The 16,323-nt window shown below is 40.6% G+C and overlaps 1 protein-coding gene across 1 annotated transcript in view; it reads left to right on the top strand.

The window, feature by feature from the left end:
* Window positions 1-571: 571 nt before the first annotated feature.
* The window catches only part of ubr5 (ubiquitin protein ligase E3 component n-recognin 5), a 38,257-nt gene continuing 22,505 nt past the window's right edge, over window positions 572-16,323 (top strand). Inside the window, 22 exon segments of the mRNA XM_038712210.1 lie at window positions 572-809; window positions 3,859-3,903; window positions 4,035-4,116; window positions 4,850-4,926; window positions 6,991-7,110; window positions 7,779-8,058; window positions 8,233-8,392; window positions 8,700-8,849; window positions 9,691-9,902; window positions 10,077-10,193; window positions 10,366-10,476; window positions 10,649-10,803; window positions 11,243-11,360; window positions 11,549-11,733; window positions 11,902-12,011; window positions 12,462-12,574; window positions 12,726-12,872; window positions 12,988-13,099; window positions 13,215-13,369; window positions 13,471-13,668; window positions 13,945-14,155; window positions 15,804-15,930. Of these exon segments, the coding sequence (XP_038568138.1) occupies window positions 748-809; window positions 3,859-3,903; window positions 4,035-4,116; window positions 4,850-4,926; window positions 6,991-7,110; window positions 7,779-8,058; window positions 8,233-8,392; window positions 8,700-8,849; window positions 9,691-9,902; window positions 10,077-10,193; window positions 10,366-10,476; window positions 10,649-10,803; window positions 11,243-11,360; window positions 11,549-11,733; window positions 11,902-12,011; window positions 12,462-12,574; window positions 12,726-12,872; window positions 12,988-13,099; window positions 13,215-13,369; window positions 13,471-13,668; window positions 13,945-14,155; window positions 15,804-15,930 (3,047 nt within the window). The 5' untranslated portion in view covers window positions 572-747.

The raw sequence follows: 16,323 nt of genomic DNA on the forward strand, positions 1-16,323 counted from the left end.
GAATAATAATAAATGACACATCAATAAATAATCATGAACAATGTAACCCCTTTGGTTATTCAAATTATATATGTTTTTTAAATCCCTGACTAAGAAGTACAGAATAACTGGAATAATGGTTAAATTGGTGCATTTTCTTTCAAATATATATTATATTTATTACACTGGTCTTTAGCTGCATAAAAAACATTAATTTTCTTGTTTTTCTTCTGTATTGAGACCCCTGAATGATCAATCAGGTTTATATTCTGATACCTTATTGCCCTAGCTTTTTGTATGGTATTGTCTTAGCTTGCAAAAAGGTATCTTAGCAATACTTAACATTAATTTCTTTGGAATTTGTAGTACAGTAATGGACCTGAAATGTACTGCAGGTATCTGAAAATGCAAATAAACAAAGATGCTTTGGCTGAACTGGGAGAGAACAAAGCCTTTGGAGTGTGAAAGTGTAGTATTTTTGATTCCAGTAGTCTTGCCTTTCTTCTTGAGGCCAATCCCGTCCAATTTAACACATTTCCTGTTTGTGCTCGGGGTCCAACCAGCGGAGCGGTTGCATGTGCACTAATCAACACACAGAGAAGAAGCTTGATAGAGTTAAGATGGCGGCATGTGGGTGAGGAGGCTGGGATCTAAACTCGAGGTTTTTCGCCATTAAACGATTCCTATGAATCCTCATATATACAGTAATCGAAAGAATAACAATTTCCTGTTATTTCACACGTGTCTGTGTGATTTTGGATTGACCCCATGACATCTATACACTTCGTGGTTCACCCGTTGCCCGGGACCGAGGATCAGCTCAATGACAGGTATTTTGTTGCGGCCCGTGGAAAATAATATATTTAATCAATATTTATGCGCGGGGTGTGGTAGATAGTATTCGAGGTTGTGTTTACGAACGATGTTGACATTGTCATGCGTGTGCATTGGGGTTTAAATTATTTAAATGACCCCCCCCCCCCCCCAGGGTTGAAACAAGGCCCGGCATCTTGAACAATCCTCGTTAGCCTGCTGCTACCTAAACAGTGCTGGATGCTAACTAGCTAACGTTGACGCTAGCAGGCTGTTTCCTTGGTTCTCTGGGAGGATTGGCTCACAGTCAAAGTTGAGATAGACAATGCGGGTTGGGGGATGGGGAAAAGAGAGGGAAATAAAGCTCGTAAAACACAACGTTGTTGAAAATATAGGATATTCGTGTATAAATTAGATATACACACTTTTGACGTGTGTCTGTATTTGTTTTGTGGGCGTCTCGTTGATTATCATGATCAATGAAGTAGCTAACGTCAGCTAACCGATAGCTAGCTGCTAATGCTAGTAAGCGAATTCGCTAACACGCTCTTGACAAAGCCAAATATTTGTGTTTCAACGTCTTTTGTCTCCAGGTGTTTTTGAAAATAAAAATGGCACAGTTTGCTTGCTAACGTCGCCGACAATAATTAGCTAATTAAGCTGATTTTTAACATTGCGCACTGAGATAAATGTCTAAAATATGCAGTGAAGCACAGTTAAGTTAGCAACATTGCATTCACATTAATCTTGTTATCGACTTTAGTAAGGGGACAAGACACGGCTTTGAAAGTGTTTATAATCGATGCTGGGTTCCTCAGTGTTCACATGATCATAGAACATTTGATTTCACTGTCACCTAAATACCAAGTGGCCACAGCAGACACGCACAGTTAACTAATGCCAGTAGCACACATTATTGTTGATAGTGACATGCTGCTTGACATGCATCACGCTACGTTTAATTAATTTGATTTCAGAAAGCTCGAATCTGAAAAGATCATTAGTCTGTTGTGTGCGGCCTGTATTTTGGCAGAACATGTGATTTATGATAAACCTATTTATATCATCCATTGAGATTGAACTGATTAATGAGCTGTTCTACTTAAAGACAAAGAGGTTGAGAAGTGTTTTTAGAATGACCTTGAGATTAAGAGTAGATATAGGCTCAGAGTATTTGAACACTTTTTTCAGGTTGGTGTCATGTCGACCTCTGGGGGACAAGCTTTGGTCTGAGTGACAGGAATTGTCAGTTTACTCTGCTGGTTATAGATATTATTGGAAAAACCCACTCAAACATCTTGGTGGTATGGACCATCGACTCCTTAAAGAGGAGGCCTTAAGGAGGTCACGGCTGTTTCATCCCCAGGCATGCATGCCATTGCATGCCACAGTCACCATGTGCTGTTGAGTGGCCCCCTCCTCTCTGTTCCCCATGGGGAAACTTGCAGTTGTCAAAGCAGATAAGTGCTTCTATCTGAAATAAAAAGGCTTGGTCCAGCTTGACTCAATAGAAGCGCTTGCCTGGCATGAACATCCAGTCGGATTTCTTCAACCAAATGCCAGTTGTTTGTTTGACCCAGCGGAGGTCTGCTTAGACACATTAGTTAAGCACAGTCTAATGGCAAATATCATTTCCCTGTAGTGAGATGAATGTTTAATAGGTTTTTGCTTTTCTTTATTGAAGCAGTTTTATCTGTGTCATTTACACTTACCACTGGATGGATGGAGGATGAGATTTCTGCTGTTAGATAACAATGTGATTGCCTTCCAAACCAAAATGCAAATAGGCATTTGTTGACATCCTTTATTTTAAGTTTGAGTGAGGTCATTCATCACAACAGGTGCTTCAGTGCTTCTACACCTTTGTTTAATGACCACATGTGGACGAAACAGTTTGTTGAACTATATATTCCAGATGACAGCATAGGCCAAAGAGGTGGGAGGAGTTGAGAGTTAATTTATGTTAGACAGACGCTAGACAAATATCAGGATACAATACATCTCAGGCCACGTATGCGGTTAAGCATGATCACTAGGCAGGCTGGACACTTGTTTTGCATTATAGTAGCAAGGGGGGAGGAAATGTTTTGGGTGGCAGGGGTTTCATAAGTAAAAGCCACATTAATTTTCTGCATGGGCAGTGTTGGGTTACTAGCAGATGCATAGATGAGCATTAAACTCTCTGGATTAATACATCAGCACCAACAGGAGACAGCCTTCTGACAAACAAAAAACAACAAAAAATTACCAGGGGCATTGTAGTGAGAAACATGTAGTGACTAAGCATCATATTCTGTTATTCTGAACTTTGTACAACTCTGGAAATACAGTGTTTTTTTTTATTGACTTTCTGGATTATGTTTGAATCAGTGCAGCAACTTGGTCTTTAATGCGATAACAAAGTGTTTTAAATATGCTTCATTTCTACTTGAGCTGACATCTTCTCCATAGCAATAGCCACTGACGGAGAGAAAACATTATTTTAAATTTCCATAACTGATGGCCAGAACAAAATACTTTTGTACAGTTTACTGCTCTATTGAGTTCCTCAGAAGTTTATACTCTGGCATAATCAGTTTCAAGTCAGACTCACTCAGGGCTGTGACCTATGCTCTGATATGCTGTGTGATGATGACTTATGACACAGAACCATATGTCAAAACTAATGTTGAGCACAAAACAATATTAAGTTGTATACTATTGATATCAAGTCACAAATGGTCTCAATAATGCCCTGTGTAGATTTGTTAATGTCAGATGGATGTTATGCTCAATATGTATTAGTGATTATACAATAAATGCCCTGGGATTATCATGCTTTATCAGATAAATTGAAACTAGGCACATGTGTTGAAGCCATTTGAAATGCGCCTAAATGATCTGTTAGAATAAAATGTTGACTGTTATTTCACTATATGGTGAAATCAATATGATTCACGTGTAATCAGTGGTTCATGTTTCAAAGTTTATTTCTGAGCAACTCTCAACTTCTTAATTGCATTAATTAGGTCTTACTATAATAACGTATTTTAACTTGGATTAATATAGTGTTCATCTTTTTGTCAGGCTCCGTGAAGTCTCGGAGAAACTCAACAAATACAGTTTTAACAGGTATGTTTCTGTCAACATTGTAACTGTAAGCTGCTTTACTTAATTTGCTTAATTGTTGTGAACAGGATCTTGTTGATTATGCTATGACATTGCCTCATTTGTCTTTGTGCTTGTTTTCTTTTCCATTGCAGTCATCCACACCTTAGTCTGTTGGAGCAGGCCACCCTAAAACAGTGTGTTGTCGGTCCAAACCACGCCGGATTTCTCCTTGAGGTAATGCTATAAGACATAACATCATTAGCATTAATCAGACACTTAGGGATCTACAGTGTATGTTTATTGTTTGCTGCCCAACAAAAACAGTTCAGTATTATGTGAAGATTTCAGTTCAAACTAGGTCACTATTATCGGATGAGCTCTGTCTTAAATATAAAAAAAAAAATTCTTTTCTTTGTTTTACTTTCTGGTTATGTAGAAATTGGGGACATACACAGGATTTGACAGATTGGATCTGTTGTTTACATGCAGGGCACCACCCCAATTAGGCTAACCCAGTTTGAACAGGGCTTTAGACATACTGAAACGGCATGTAGTAATTGACCTCAGTTTGTTTATTTGAGCTTTGATAGAGATGTCAGCAAACTGGTGCCCGCACGTGGAAGTGTGTTCAGGATGAGGTAAACGGTTATGGCTTCATTGTTTGCACTGCAGTTGTGCATTAAAAATATTACTCACAGTAGCTACTTAATCTTAATGCCTAATCTAATGGTTTTAGGTTTTGATGTGGTTAGAACATTAATCATAACTTTCAGTATACAGCACCAGTGAGATGTATTACCTGGTGTGCATAGACTCAGGTGTTAAAGGCAAACGGTTTTAGTGTTTGGCTTTATGATATGGGTAATTTCAGAAGTAATTTTATGTTTGACTTGATATAGTTTTCAATTCCTAATTTGACTAATTGAAAATGCCATATTAACATAAACCATGAATGCATCTGTTTTAGGATGGACGTGTGTGTAGAATCAGCTTTGCTGTTCAGCCTGATCGCCTGGAGCTCTGCAAACCGGATGGCAGCGATGGGTGAGAGACTTCTTTATGATGGGATCTGTCCCGGAAACGTTTTTAGCTTTGGCATTGAGTTGGAAAACAGATTGCTTACGGAGATGTCTAGCACAAGACGCACAGAACACGCTCAGGCTTACTGATGGTGGTTGGTTTGATTTGATTTCAGCATTTGTGCCCTATTTGGCTGAATATGAAGTATTTGGACATGGTTTCATTTCTAGAAGAATGCTGCGTCTCTTTGCTACAAAGATTTCCATCTATCAGGATGTAAACATCTAGCTGAATACATTACAGGTCTATTCCCTTCATTCTGGTTCATGCTTTGTTGGGTTTGTTAAGATTATGGTATCTCCAGGGATTCTCACTGTAGAGAGTTTTTTGACATGCATTCCATCCACACATTTGTTCTGTAATTATAAAAATACACAGACACCAAACAACTGACAGCAAGACAGTCTCAAAAGTGTTTACTTAATGAAATTAAGTTTTTATTAGCTCCTCTGTTTTGTGTTGGCAGTGAGCACGTGTTTTTTTTTTTTTTTTTGTGTGTGTCAATGTCTCATTGATAGTTGTCGATATCCTGCCAGCAGAACAACATCCAACAGTGATTTCAGAGTTTGCAAGGCCCCTCTAGCTGCTAAATATGCATGTGAATTAGGCTGTAAAAGGCCAAAGAGCACCCTGCTCCAAACTTTTCTGCAGAACACATGTTTTGTTCCCTGCTGCAGACTTGCAAAAAATGAGATGGTTTCAAATTTGAATAGCTTTTCAATCAACAATACTGTGGGTTACTGTGAAGCCTATGGAAAACAGTATGGCAGGTTTGTAAGCTTACTGAACAGGGCCTAATATCCTCTGTGATTTTGAATTGTAACAAAAGTTACACAGATTGCGTTGGCTTGTTGACTGTTGGTTTGAATGCGCTGTCTCTTTATTGAATCAAAATCATTTGAATCCCTGTTTCTGTATTCCTTTGCCTTCCGTTACATTATGGTATTAAATGTGATTGTATTATTTTGTTGGAAAGTATCTAAATTCAGTGTCACTGTAGTCTGTTAAATGAAACACTGACAAATCTGTTTGTCAGTGTTTCATTGAGCTCCCTTACACCAACTGCCTACTTAAAACACATTGGTTAAAGGGATAGTTTGGGTACTTTGAAGTGAGGTTGTATGAGGTACTTATCCATAGTCAGTGTATCACCTACAGTAGACAGCAGTCAGCTCGCCTCGGTTTGGAGAAGCAGAGCGATTTTATTTCTGTGGACAGGGGGCAGAAAAACAAGGTCCCTAGGCTTTACCTTGATGTCATTTTTTTTTTCTTTGGCACTAACCATAGAACTCACACATCCCTACACATAAGCACATCGTGGATCAGAATTACAGTGGCACAGCCTGGAAAAACACAAGCATGCACCTTCTTTGAAATCTTTAGAAACGTAAAGTTTAATTTCAGTCTAATCTTGCAACTTTCTGATGCAAACAGCTGGTCTGAGGAATAATACATTGCATGACGTAGTTGGGCTTATGCATAGGAAATATGTAAATTCTATGGTTGGTGCCAAAGAAAAGGGTCAGTCAGGTAACGCAACCGTCCACAGCCGTGCATTGTCTGCTTCCACAAACTGGGGACATGCTGACCGCCGTCTACTGTACATGATAAACTGACTATAGATAAGCACCTCAAACAACCTTACTTCAACATACCCGAACTATCCCTTCTAAGAATATTGCTACTATTTTTGGTTATATGCAGACTGCACCCGATTTATAATAAATCTTGAAATAGGAGAAAGCAGCCGCAGCCCCAAAACCCCAAGAACTTTTAATAAAGGAAAGTCTTGAAGGAGGAATGAGTTGCAGCCAATTCAGATTCCCAAGGGTGTTGCCATGCTAGGCTCCAAAATACCCCTCTTGTTTCACAATATAATATTAAAAAGAATCCTGAACCAAGGGGTATAATTTAAGAAATACCTGGGGTAAATTTAGTTTCTGTTAACCCAGGATATAAGAGAAAGTCTTTTGGTCCTGTGTGGGACTTCTGTAGGTTTGTAACTGATCTCCCATCTTTTGTTTCCAGTTCAAAGTTGAGCAGTGGTTCAGGGACAGGAAGGAGCTCCAGGCCAGGCAGGACTAGTGATCCGCCCTGGTTCCTGTCTGGCTCTGACACACTTGGCAGACTGGCAGGCAACCCCCTTGGGTAAGTTCTGGCAGGGCTGACAGAGACAAACGGTCCTGTGAAAGCTCCGTGTTGTCGAGTATAGCATGGATGCTGTTAGGGGTGTATTCCCCACAGGGTTCTTCATTCTGAAGGGAGAACATTTAAGGTGCTCTAAAATGTAATGGAAAAATGTGTTCATCAAATGGCATATACCAAAAAGCATGGCCATGTTAAATGACTGCTAAATTTGCAGTATGCAGTAACTTTTTTTGTGCTTCTTTTTTTTTATTTTTATTATTAACCACTGGGGAATCGACTCCCTCTTCAAAATAAAGTTGTTGTGGGTCCAGATATTGAAGTTGTGAAGAACTGAACGAGCTGCAGAGTAACTCTAGGCTTGCACCCTTACAGTTAAATGTTAAACTGAAATAAAACAATGCTTTAAATATCCAAAATATGTAAATTCATTATACTTAATCAAACTTTTTTCGCTTACAATACCTGATTAAATTGGGAAAATTGCAGAATCTCATCGCACTCATTAGTTAATTTCTTCCTTCCTGTAAATGCTGCTGATGCAAACTGTCCTGTCTCCGCTGTCACAAAGGCTGAATCTCCACGCGTGTGCGTGTTTTGAGTCTGCTCTGTTAGTCAGATGGTCTTTTTGGCAGTTGTATCTGACCGTGGCCTTGCAATGTATGTAACAGGAGTCGCTGGAGCTCTGGTGTAAATGGAGGCAGTGGAGGAAGTGGAAGTGGAGGAGGTGCAGGGGGAGGTGGAGCAGGAGGTGGCAGCAGTGGAGGAGGAGGGGGCGGAGGTGGAGGCGGCGGTGGAGGCACATCGGGCAGGTCGTCAACAGCAGCTCGCGATTCCCGTCGACAGACCAGGGTGATCCGTACAGGAAGGGATCGTGGCTCGGGCCTTCTAGGTAGCCAGCCTCAGCCTGTCATACCGGCATCTGTCATCCCTGAAGAACTTATTACTCAGGTACAAACTTCTCAGCATGTATAATATTTCCCCCCCACCTTTTCCTTACCAAAAACAAATTGTACAGCTAATAGTGGACATTTACTTTTGTAAACAGACATTTACTTCTGCATTCACAACTGAGCAGCAGTGAAATATGTTTTGAATTTTGTTGTCCTTGTACTTTTCCCCCAGGCCCAGGTAGTCCTTCAGGGGAAGTCCAGGAGTGTGATCATTAGAGAACTCCAGAGGACCAACCTGGATGTCAACCTTGCCGTCAACAACCTGCTGAGTCGGGATGATGAAGATGGAGATGATGGAGATGACACGGCCAGCGAGTCCTACCTCCCTGGAGGTTTGTCAAAAAAAAAAAAAAAAACAGAAAATGAAAGACAATGGCTTATATAAAGTGATGTTATTGTGTTTTTTTTTTTTATGAACAAGAAGTCATTTCTGTTAGCTATATCACTATTTGATATTGAAGTGCAGACTTAGCAGCAGTTCACCATTATAATACAAATAGACTTGTGTTGAAGAATAATACAGTATTTAAATGATTTCAACTGTGATCATCGTAATTGTCTAGACGACAGTATTTAAAAAGAATAAATGTGTGTACTTATCTTTCTTAAACTTCTCTTTTGTGCCTTTGTCCCATGCAGAGGACCTGATGTCCCTGTTGGATGCAGACATTCACTCAGCTCATCCCAGTGTGATTATTGATGCTGATGCCATGTTCTCTGAGGACATCAGCTACTTTGGCTACCCCTCTTTTAGACGCTCCTCATTGTCGCGCCTAGGATCCTCCAGAGGTAACTCAACAACTCGCCTCAGACTAGTTCAGGGAAAGCAGGGTGTTAGAGAGGTTTTCGTGGCAACACTGATGATGGCTTTTGTTTGTGGGGATGGAGCTTTTGAAGCTTATTGAATATAAGACAACACAGTAGACAAGTTGGAAAAGCAAGGCAGCATTTTTTTCCAGTATTTATCTTAAGATTGATTGAAAGAAAAGATCTTGCCAGTAGCTTAACAAGGTTATCTAACAAGCAAAGCAGTTACTTTGACAGAAATTACATCTGTAGGAGTAATATTATAAAAGTAAACATTGTTATTAGAGGAGAAAATATTTTCCTCTTTGCTAAATGTATACTCAGCTGAGATGAAGGTTTTGCATAAATAAATGCACAATTATTTGGCTTGAGCTTGTTTGCTGGGGAAATTTTCTCTTCAGTCTATTGGTAATTATGGGGTTTGGTGTTAGAGGTTATAAATGTTTGGTGTTGTATGCTGCATGGGTGTAGTACATACTGTGAGCTCTCTGAGAAAGGCCCGCTAGGCCCACCTGTCTTAACAGGGATCCTCTAAGGCAGTCTATCCTAAAACCTTCCTAGGCCACTTTTAGCCCATATGCATGCTTTATTTCTGTCTATCCACTTCCTCTCTTACTTCGCATTTTAACATATGAGCGCATAAAATTACTGACACCAGTATAATTTAGACTCCCACTCAATCTTCAGTACTGAAATTTAGATTTGCATTATAGTGATTCTAAAGAATCTATCTTTCTCTCTCTATTCTTAAAACTATGTTGACGGGTCTTTCCCAGAGAGTGGCTTACTTCTATCCCACTGGTGTGACCTTATTGCATACCAGTTCTCCTTCTTCCCTTAGAGCGCGACTCAGAGCTGTTGCGTGAGCGTGAGTCTGTATTGAGGTTACGCGAGCGCCGGTGGCTGGATGGGGCTTCGTTCGACACAGAGCGAGGCTCCACTAGCCGTGAGGGCGAGCCCAGCTTGGATAAGAAGAGTATTCCTGTCCAGAGCCCTGTCTCCTTGGGAGAGGAGCTCCAGTGGTGGCCTGACAAGGTAATGTCTATTTAAAAAAAAAAAAAAAACAGAAATGCAAACCTTGACTATGACACTTTGATTTATTCAATGTCCTTGACCTTGTCCACTTGTAGCACATTCAATTTATTGGACATTTAGAGTTAAGTTTTGCTTTTACCTGGCATTCATTGAGTTCTCTAATTTTCTTTCCAGGATGGTGTGAAGTTTGTGAGCATTGGAGCCATGTTCTCAGAGCTGGTGGCTGTCAGCTCCAAAGGAGAACTTTATCAGTGGAAGTGGAGCGAACCTGAACCCTACAGGAATGCACAGGTGGAGAATTCAACCTATGTGAATGGAATTACCAAAAAACTGTTCTATATATGTATTTTTCCACTGAAATGTGGTATGCATCTGTATTGTAGCATGTTTAATGGCTTGAAAGAACTGGTGGTTTATTACTATATCGTCTGTGCTAATACCACTAACTCATTTGTCCCATTAGAATCCTTCTGTTCATCACCCACGTGTATCCTTCCTGGGCCTGTCCAATGAGAAGATCACCTTATTGTCTGCCAATAGCATCAGAGCCACTGTAGCTACAGAGACCAACAAGGTAGATTATAGCTGCTCCACTCCTCAAGAGAACATATGTGCTATGCTGCGGAACCATAAGATTGTGATTAAATAAATGTTTCTGTAGTTACTAATCAGCAATCTTAAAATTACACAATTATTAAAATGTGTTGTTCATTAACTCGTGTGTGTGTGTGTGTGGTGTGGTATAGGTGGCAACCTGGGTGGACGACACACTGAGCACAGTGGCCTCTAAGCTGGAGCACAGTGCTCAGGCTTTCCCTGAGCTGCAAGGGGAACGTATGGTGTCACTGCACTGCTGTGCTCTCTACACGTGTGCACAGCTGGAAAATAGCCTTTACTGGTGGTGAGAAGAAAAAGTGTTTTTTTTATTTTTTTACTTAAACTACATTTAATGGGATTATTATTTACGTTGTATTCACAACACAGGCTATTCTCTTTGTTTGCATAGTACACCTATGTCTGTTAAATTTTGCCTCGCCAGAGTACAGACACCATGTTTAACATGATTTAAGAATTATGAGAGTTTCCAGGAAATTTAAATGCACGTTATACCAAGCAGGTCTTACTTCAGCGAAGATTCAGCTGTATCTTTTTCTACAGTTTTGTGCCAAAATAAGCAATGGGGACCTGTACAGTGTGAATCCCTCCTTAAGACCTGACATTTAGCAAGGATCAGAAAGTATCACTTTGATTACACAAAGATTAGAGTGTGAACGGTACACTGCAGAGAAAGCTATGAATGTCTGAAATTGTGACACATAACTGCTTGCGTCTGTCTGTAGGGGTGTTGTGCCTTTTAGTCAACGGAAGAAGATGCTTGAAAAGGCCAGAGCCAAGAACAAAAAGCCAAAGTCCAGCGCTGGCATCTCTTCAATACCCAACATCACCGTAGGAACACAGGTAAGACTTTTGAATTTTCATTGTTTTACTTTTTGTCTGCTCGAGAAATTGTTATCTATTATGACAGAGGTGGACTAATCTCCTCTGCTGTTCTGAGTTTACCATCTTAACGTTTATCATTGTTTTCTTTTTCTCCAAGAGTTAGCCTTTCCCTTAATGTAAAATAAAAGTACCGGTTCCTTCCTTAGGTGTGCTTGAGGAATAACCCCCTCTACCATGCCGGTGCTGTGGCCTTTTCTGTCAATGCTGGGATTCCAAAAGTGGGCGTCCTGTTGGAATCTGTCTGGAACATGAACGACAGTTGCAGGTTCCAGCTGCGCTCACCAGAGAGCCTCAAGAACATGGAGAAGACCACTAAGACCCAGGAAGTCAAGTCAGTATTTTATGTAGGGAAAATAGGGAAAATCATTTTTGATCTGATTAGTTTTGTTTGTTCATCCACGTTATAAAACATAGACTTTAGACCCTCTAGCTACAGAATGTAGCTATGCTAGATATCATAAGTATAAATTCAACTCACTGTCTTCGTCTCACCCCATAGGACGGAAAGTAAGCCAGAGCTGGTGAAGACTGAGATGGGTCCTCCTCCCTCCCCAGCGTCTACTTGCAGTGATACCTCTTCCATTGCTAGCAGTGCCTCACTGCCCTACAGTATGTCTGCTTCTCTCTTGCCATCTCTCCCTTTTAACCTCTAGCTCTCTCAACAGCACTCAAGTCTTGACTTTCCTCTCTATCCCTCTCTATCTCCTAGGCACAGAACCAATTTCTGCCTCACTCTGTGCTCTCATTAGTCCTTTGACTTTGAAACAGATGGTGCACAGGCTTTTATCAAGTTTTTCTCCTGCCTGTTTTTCTGTGAAGGACGCATGGCCAGCTGTGGCGTATTTGGTTTCCTTTTTACCTCCTCTTATCTTATGAACTATTCACTTAGCTGTGTTTATTAATTTTCCTTAGTCCACATCAAAGTTTTTATCATCTGGTCACCGTTATAGTTTTAATCGGTATGATTTGCCATTCCTCAGTGTAAACAATAACAACATCTGTTATTTCAATATTTTTGTGATCAACGGATTAAAAGTTAGTATGTCCTACTACTTGCAGAGCGAAGGCGTTCTACCCCGGCTCCCAAAGAGGAAGAGAAGGTGAATGAGGAGCAGTGGCCTCTGAGGGAGGTGGTGTTTGTGGAGGACGTTAAAAATGTCCCAGTGGGAAAGGTGTGTGCATCTGAAATAGTTTGCAAATGTAGTATCTTGGAATAATATGTAATGCAGGTGTCTCTGCCTACTCCCAGATCCTGCTGTCAATCATTTGTCTCTGATCTGTCTGTTTCTATGCCATGACATGTGTTGCCTTCATATGTCCTAGGTGCTTAAAGTGGATGGCGCGTATGTTGCTGTGAAGTTTCCAGGAACATCAAGCAGCATGAGCAACCAGAACTCTGTTGCTCCCACTGACTCGGACCCATCATCATTATTACAGGACTGCAGGCTCCTCAGAATAGATGAGCTGCAGGTATGGATATAAATGGATCAGTAATGCTTGAGTTAGTGTTTCTGTCCAGGTGTGAGCATCTCTTCTCCCGACGTTCATATTAATGTGTCTTTTGTCTCCAATTTGTTCCTGACAGGTGGTCAAAACTGGTGGGACTCCTAAAGTTCCTGATTGTTTTCAGCGCACGCCTAAAAAGCTCTGTATCCCAGAAAAGGCAGAGATTCTAGCAGTGAATGTTGACTCCAAAGGTCGGTCTTTGTCCGTGTTTCTATGTCAGTGTATGCTTCAATAAATATATTTGTTTGATGTCTTTAGTTTTCTGTAGATTTGTATTCCAACACTTTGTATATATGTTTCTACCAGGAGTCCATGCAGTGCTGAAAACTGGTAACTGGGTAAGGTACTGTATCTTTGACCTGGCCACAGGCAAAGCTGAACAGGAGAACAACTTCCCCACTAGTAACCTGGCCTTCCTGGGGCAGAGTGAGCGCAATGTGGCTATCTTTACTGCAGGACAGGTGAGATAATGTCCCATATAGGTGACATGTTTTGCACATGACATGCTGTAGAGACATATTTTATATGCCAATCTTAAATGTTATAATTATTTCTCTTCCAGGAATCTCCCATCATTCTCCGAGATGGAAATGGCACAATCTACCCTATGGCCAAAGACTGCATGGGTGGAATTCGAGATCCTGATTGGTTGGACTTGCCACCTATAAACAGCCTGGGAATGGGGGTGCACTCCCTGGCCAATCTCCCCTCTAACTCCACAATTAAAAAGAAAGCTGCTATTATTATAATGGCTGTTGAGGTAAACATGACCTCTTAAAATACATTGTAAAAAAAAGACATAAACATTAACAAGTACATGTGTTTGGTCTTATTTTGTTCCCTTGAAACTTAGTTCTCAGTTGTGCTGTTACCTTGCTAAAAAAACACCCCAAGTTTAAGTGTGGTGGTTTCCATCACTTGTTTTCTACTCATAAATTTGTCTGAAAGATCAATGTTGTCTAAGTCAGAGTGAAACATCGAAGATATCCAAATGAGCGATACTAATCAATACTCTCATCATCTTCATATCTTTCAGAAACAGACGCTGATGCAGCATGTCCTGCGCTGTGACTATGAGGCGTGTCGGCAGTACCTGGTGAACCTTGAGCAGGCGTTCTTGTTGGATCAGGGCAGCCAGGCCCTCGGAGCACTTCTGGATCATCGCTGTGATGGAAACCGCAACATTCTCCATGCCGCTGTCTCTGTCTGCTTCCCTGTTAGTAATAAGGAGACCAAAGAAGAAGAAGGTAAGCTGGTGTTTTAAATGGTATGTGATGATCTATCTGAGAGCTACAGTGGATAGAAAAAGTCTACACACCCCTGTTAAAATGCCAGGTTCTTATAATAAAATAATGAGACAAAGATGAATCATGTCAGAACTTATTCCACCTTTAATGTGACCTATAATGTGAACAATTCAATAGAAAAACAAACCGAAATCTTCGAGGGGGGGAAAAATGAAAAATAAAAACCTTACAATAACCTGGTTGCATAAGTGTACACACCCTCTTATAACTGGGGATGTGGCTGTGTTCAGAATTAACCTTCACATTCAAACTCAGGTTAACTAGAAGTCATTACACACCTGCCATCATTTAAAGTGACTCTGATTAATCACAAATAAAGTTAAGCGGTTCTAGTAGGATTTTCCTGATATTTTCTTAACTGCATCTTCGAGCAAAAGCCATTGTTCGCAGAGAGCTTTCAAAGCATCAGAGAGATCTCATTGTTGAAAGACATAAGTCCGGAGACGGGTACAAAAGAGTTTCCAAAGCATTAGATATACCATGGAACACAGTGAAGACCGTCATCATCAAGTGGAGAAAATATGGCACAACTGTGACTTTACCAAGAACTGGACGTCCCTCCAAAATTGATGAAAAGACGAAAAGAAAACTGGTCAGGGAGGCTTCCAAGAGGCCTACAGCAACATTAGAGGAACTGCAGGAATTTCTGGCAAGTACTGGCTGTGTGGTACATGTGACAACCATTTCCCGTATTCTTCATATGAATGGGCTATGGGGTAGGGTGGCAAGACGGAAGCCTTTTCTTACAAAGAAAAACATCCAAGCACAGCTGAAGTTTGCACAAACAAACATCAAGTCCACCAAAAGCATGTGGGAAAATGTGTTATGGTCTGATGAAACCAAGGTAGAACTTGTTGGCCATAATTCCAAAAGGTATATTTGGTGCAAAAACAATACTGCACATCACCCAAGGAACACCATGCCCACAGTGAAGCATGGTGGTGGCATCATCAGGCTTTGGGGCTGTTTTTTCTTCAGCTGGAACCCGGGGCCTTAGTCAGGGTGAACAGTTCCAAAAACCAGGCTATTATGACACAAAACCTTCAGGCGTCGGTTAGAAAGATGAAGAGGAAGTTCACCTTTCAGCAAAGAAGAGTGTGCAAATATTGCCACGTCAAGATGTGCCATGCTAATAGACTCCTACCCAAAAAGACTGCCTGCTAAAGGTGCTTCATCAAAGTATTAGTCTAAGGGTGTGCTCACTTATGCAACCAGGTTATTTCAGGGGTTTTATTTTTCATTTTTCCCCCCTCAAAGATTTCAGTTTGTTTTTCTATTGAATTGTTCACATTATAGGCCACATTAAAGGTGAAAAAGTTCTGAAATGATTTATCTTTGTCTCATTATTTTACATCATAAGAACCTGGCATTTTAACAGGGGTGTGTAGACTTTTTCTGTCCACTGTAGGTCTAAATGCCAAGATAAATCTTTTTGATATCTAAATTCGTTTTTCTTAATTTTCTGATTATAGTCAAATTTATCTTCCCAATCTTGTTCGTTTTGAGTCTGTTCACCTGCATCTGTTTAATTGTGTGCTTGCCAAAGACACTCTTCTCCATGCTAAGTGATCACACTGTTTCATTTCAGAAGCTGAAAGGTCAGAGAGAAACACATTTGCGGAGCGTCTCTCTGCTGTGGAAGCAATTGCCAATGCCATCTCCGTGGTTTCAAGCAACAGTTCTGGGAATAGGACGGGCTCCTCCAGTAGCAGAGGGTAAATAACTAGTTACACTGTTTCTGTGCTGCACACAATATATAAGGAAAAATAGTCTGTACAGAGAACTCAAAGTGTCATTTGGAGTACACAAGGGTTTGGGTATTTTATCAAATTCTGCTTATCAAATCCAGTTCTGTTCTGATTCCAATCCCTTCACCACAAATCTTGTCACCTCTCTGGGATATTCCTTCACTTCCTCCTTGCTCATCTTCCCCCTTCATGGCTAAAGTGACAAGAGTTTCTTTACTAGAGGGGTGACTGTGGTATCTAAGAAAAATATATCTTGGAATCATTTATATGATTGATGTCCCTTACATGATTCCTTCAGTATAAAAGGTGAATGTCAGCTCACCTGTGTTTTGTACCCGAACGACGTTCCTACTTTTAGTG

This window comes from Micropterus salmoides, unplaced genomic scaffold (assembly GCF_014851395.1).
Source record: "Micropterus salmoides isolate LMB-PRFRI ecotype aquatic unplaced genomic scaffold, ASM1485139v1 Ms_hic_scaffold_11, whole genome shotgun sequence".
In the NCBI taxonomy this organism is placed as follows: domain Eukaryota; kingdom Metazoa; phylum Chordata; class Actinopteri; order Centrarchiformes; family Centrarchidae; genus Micropterus; species Micropterus salmoides.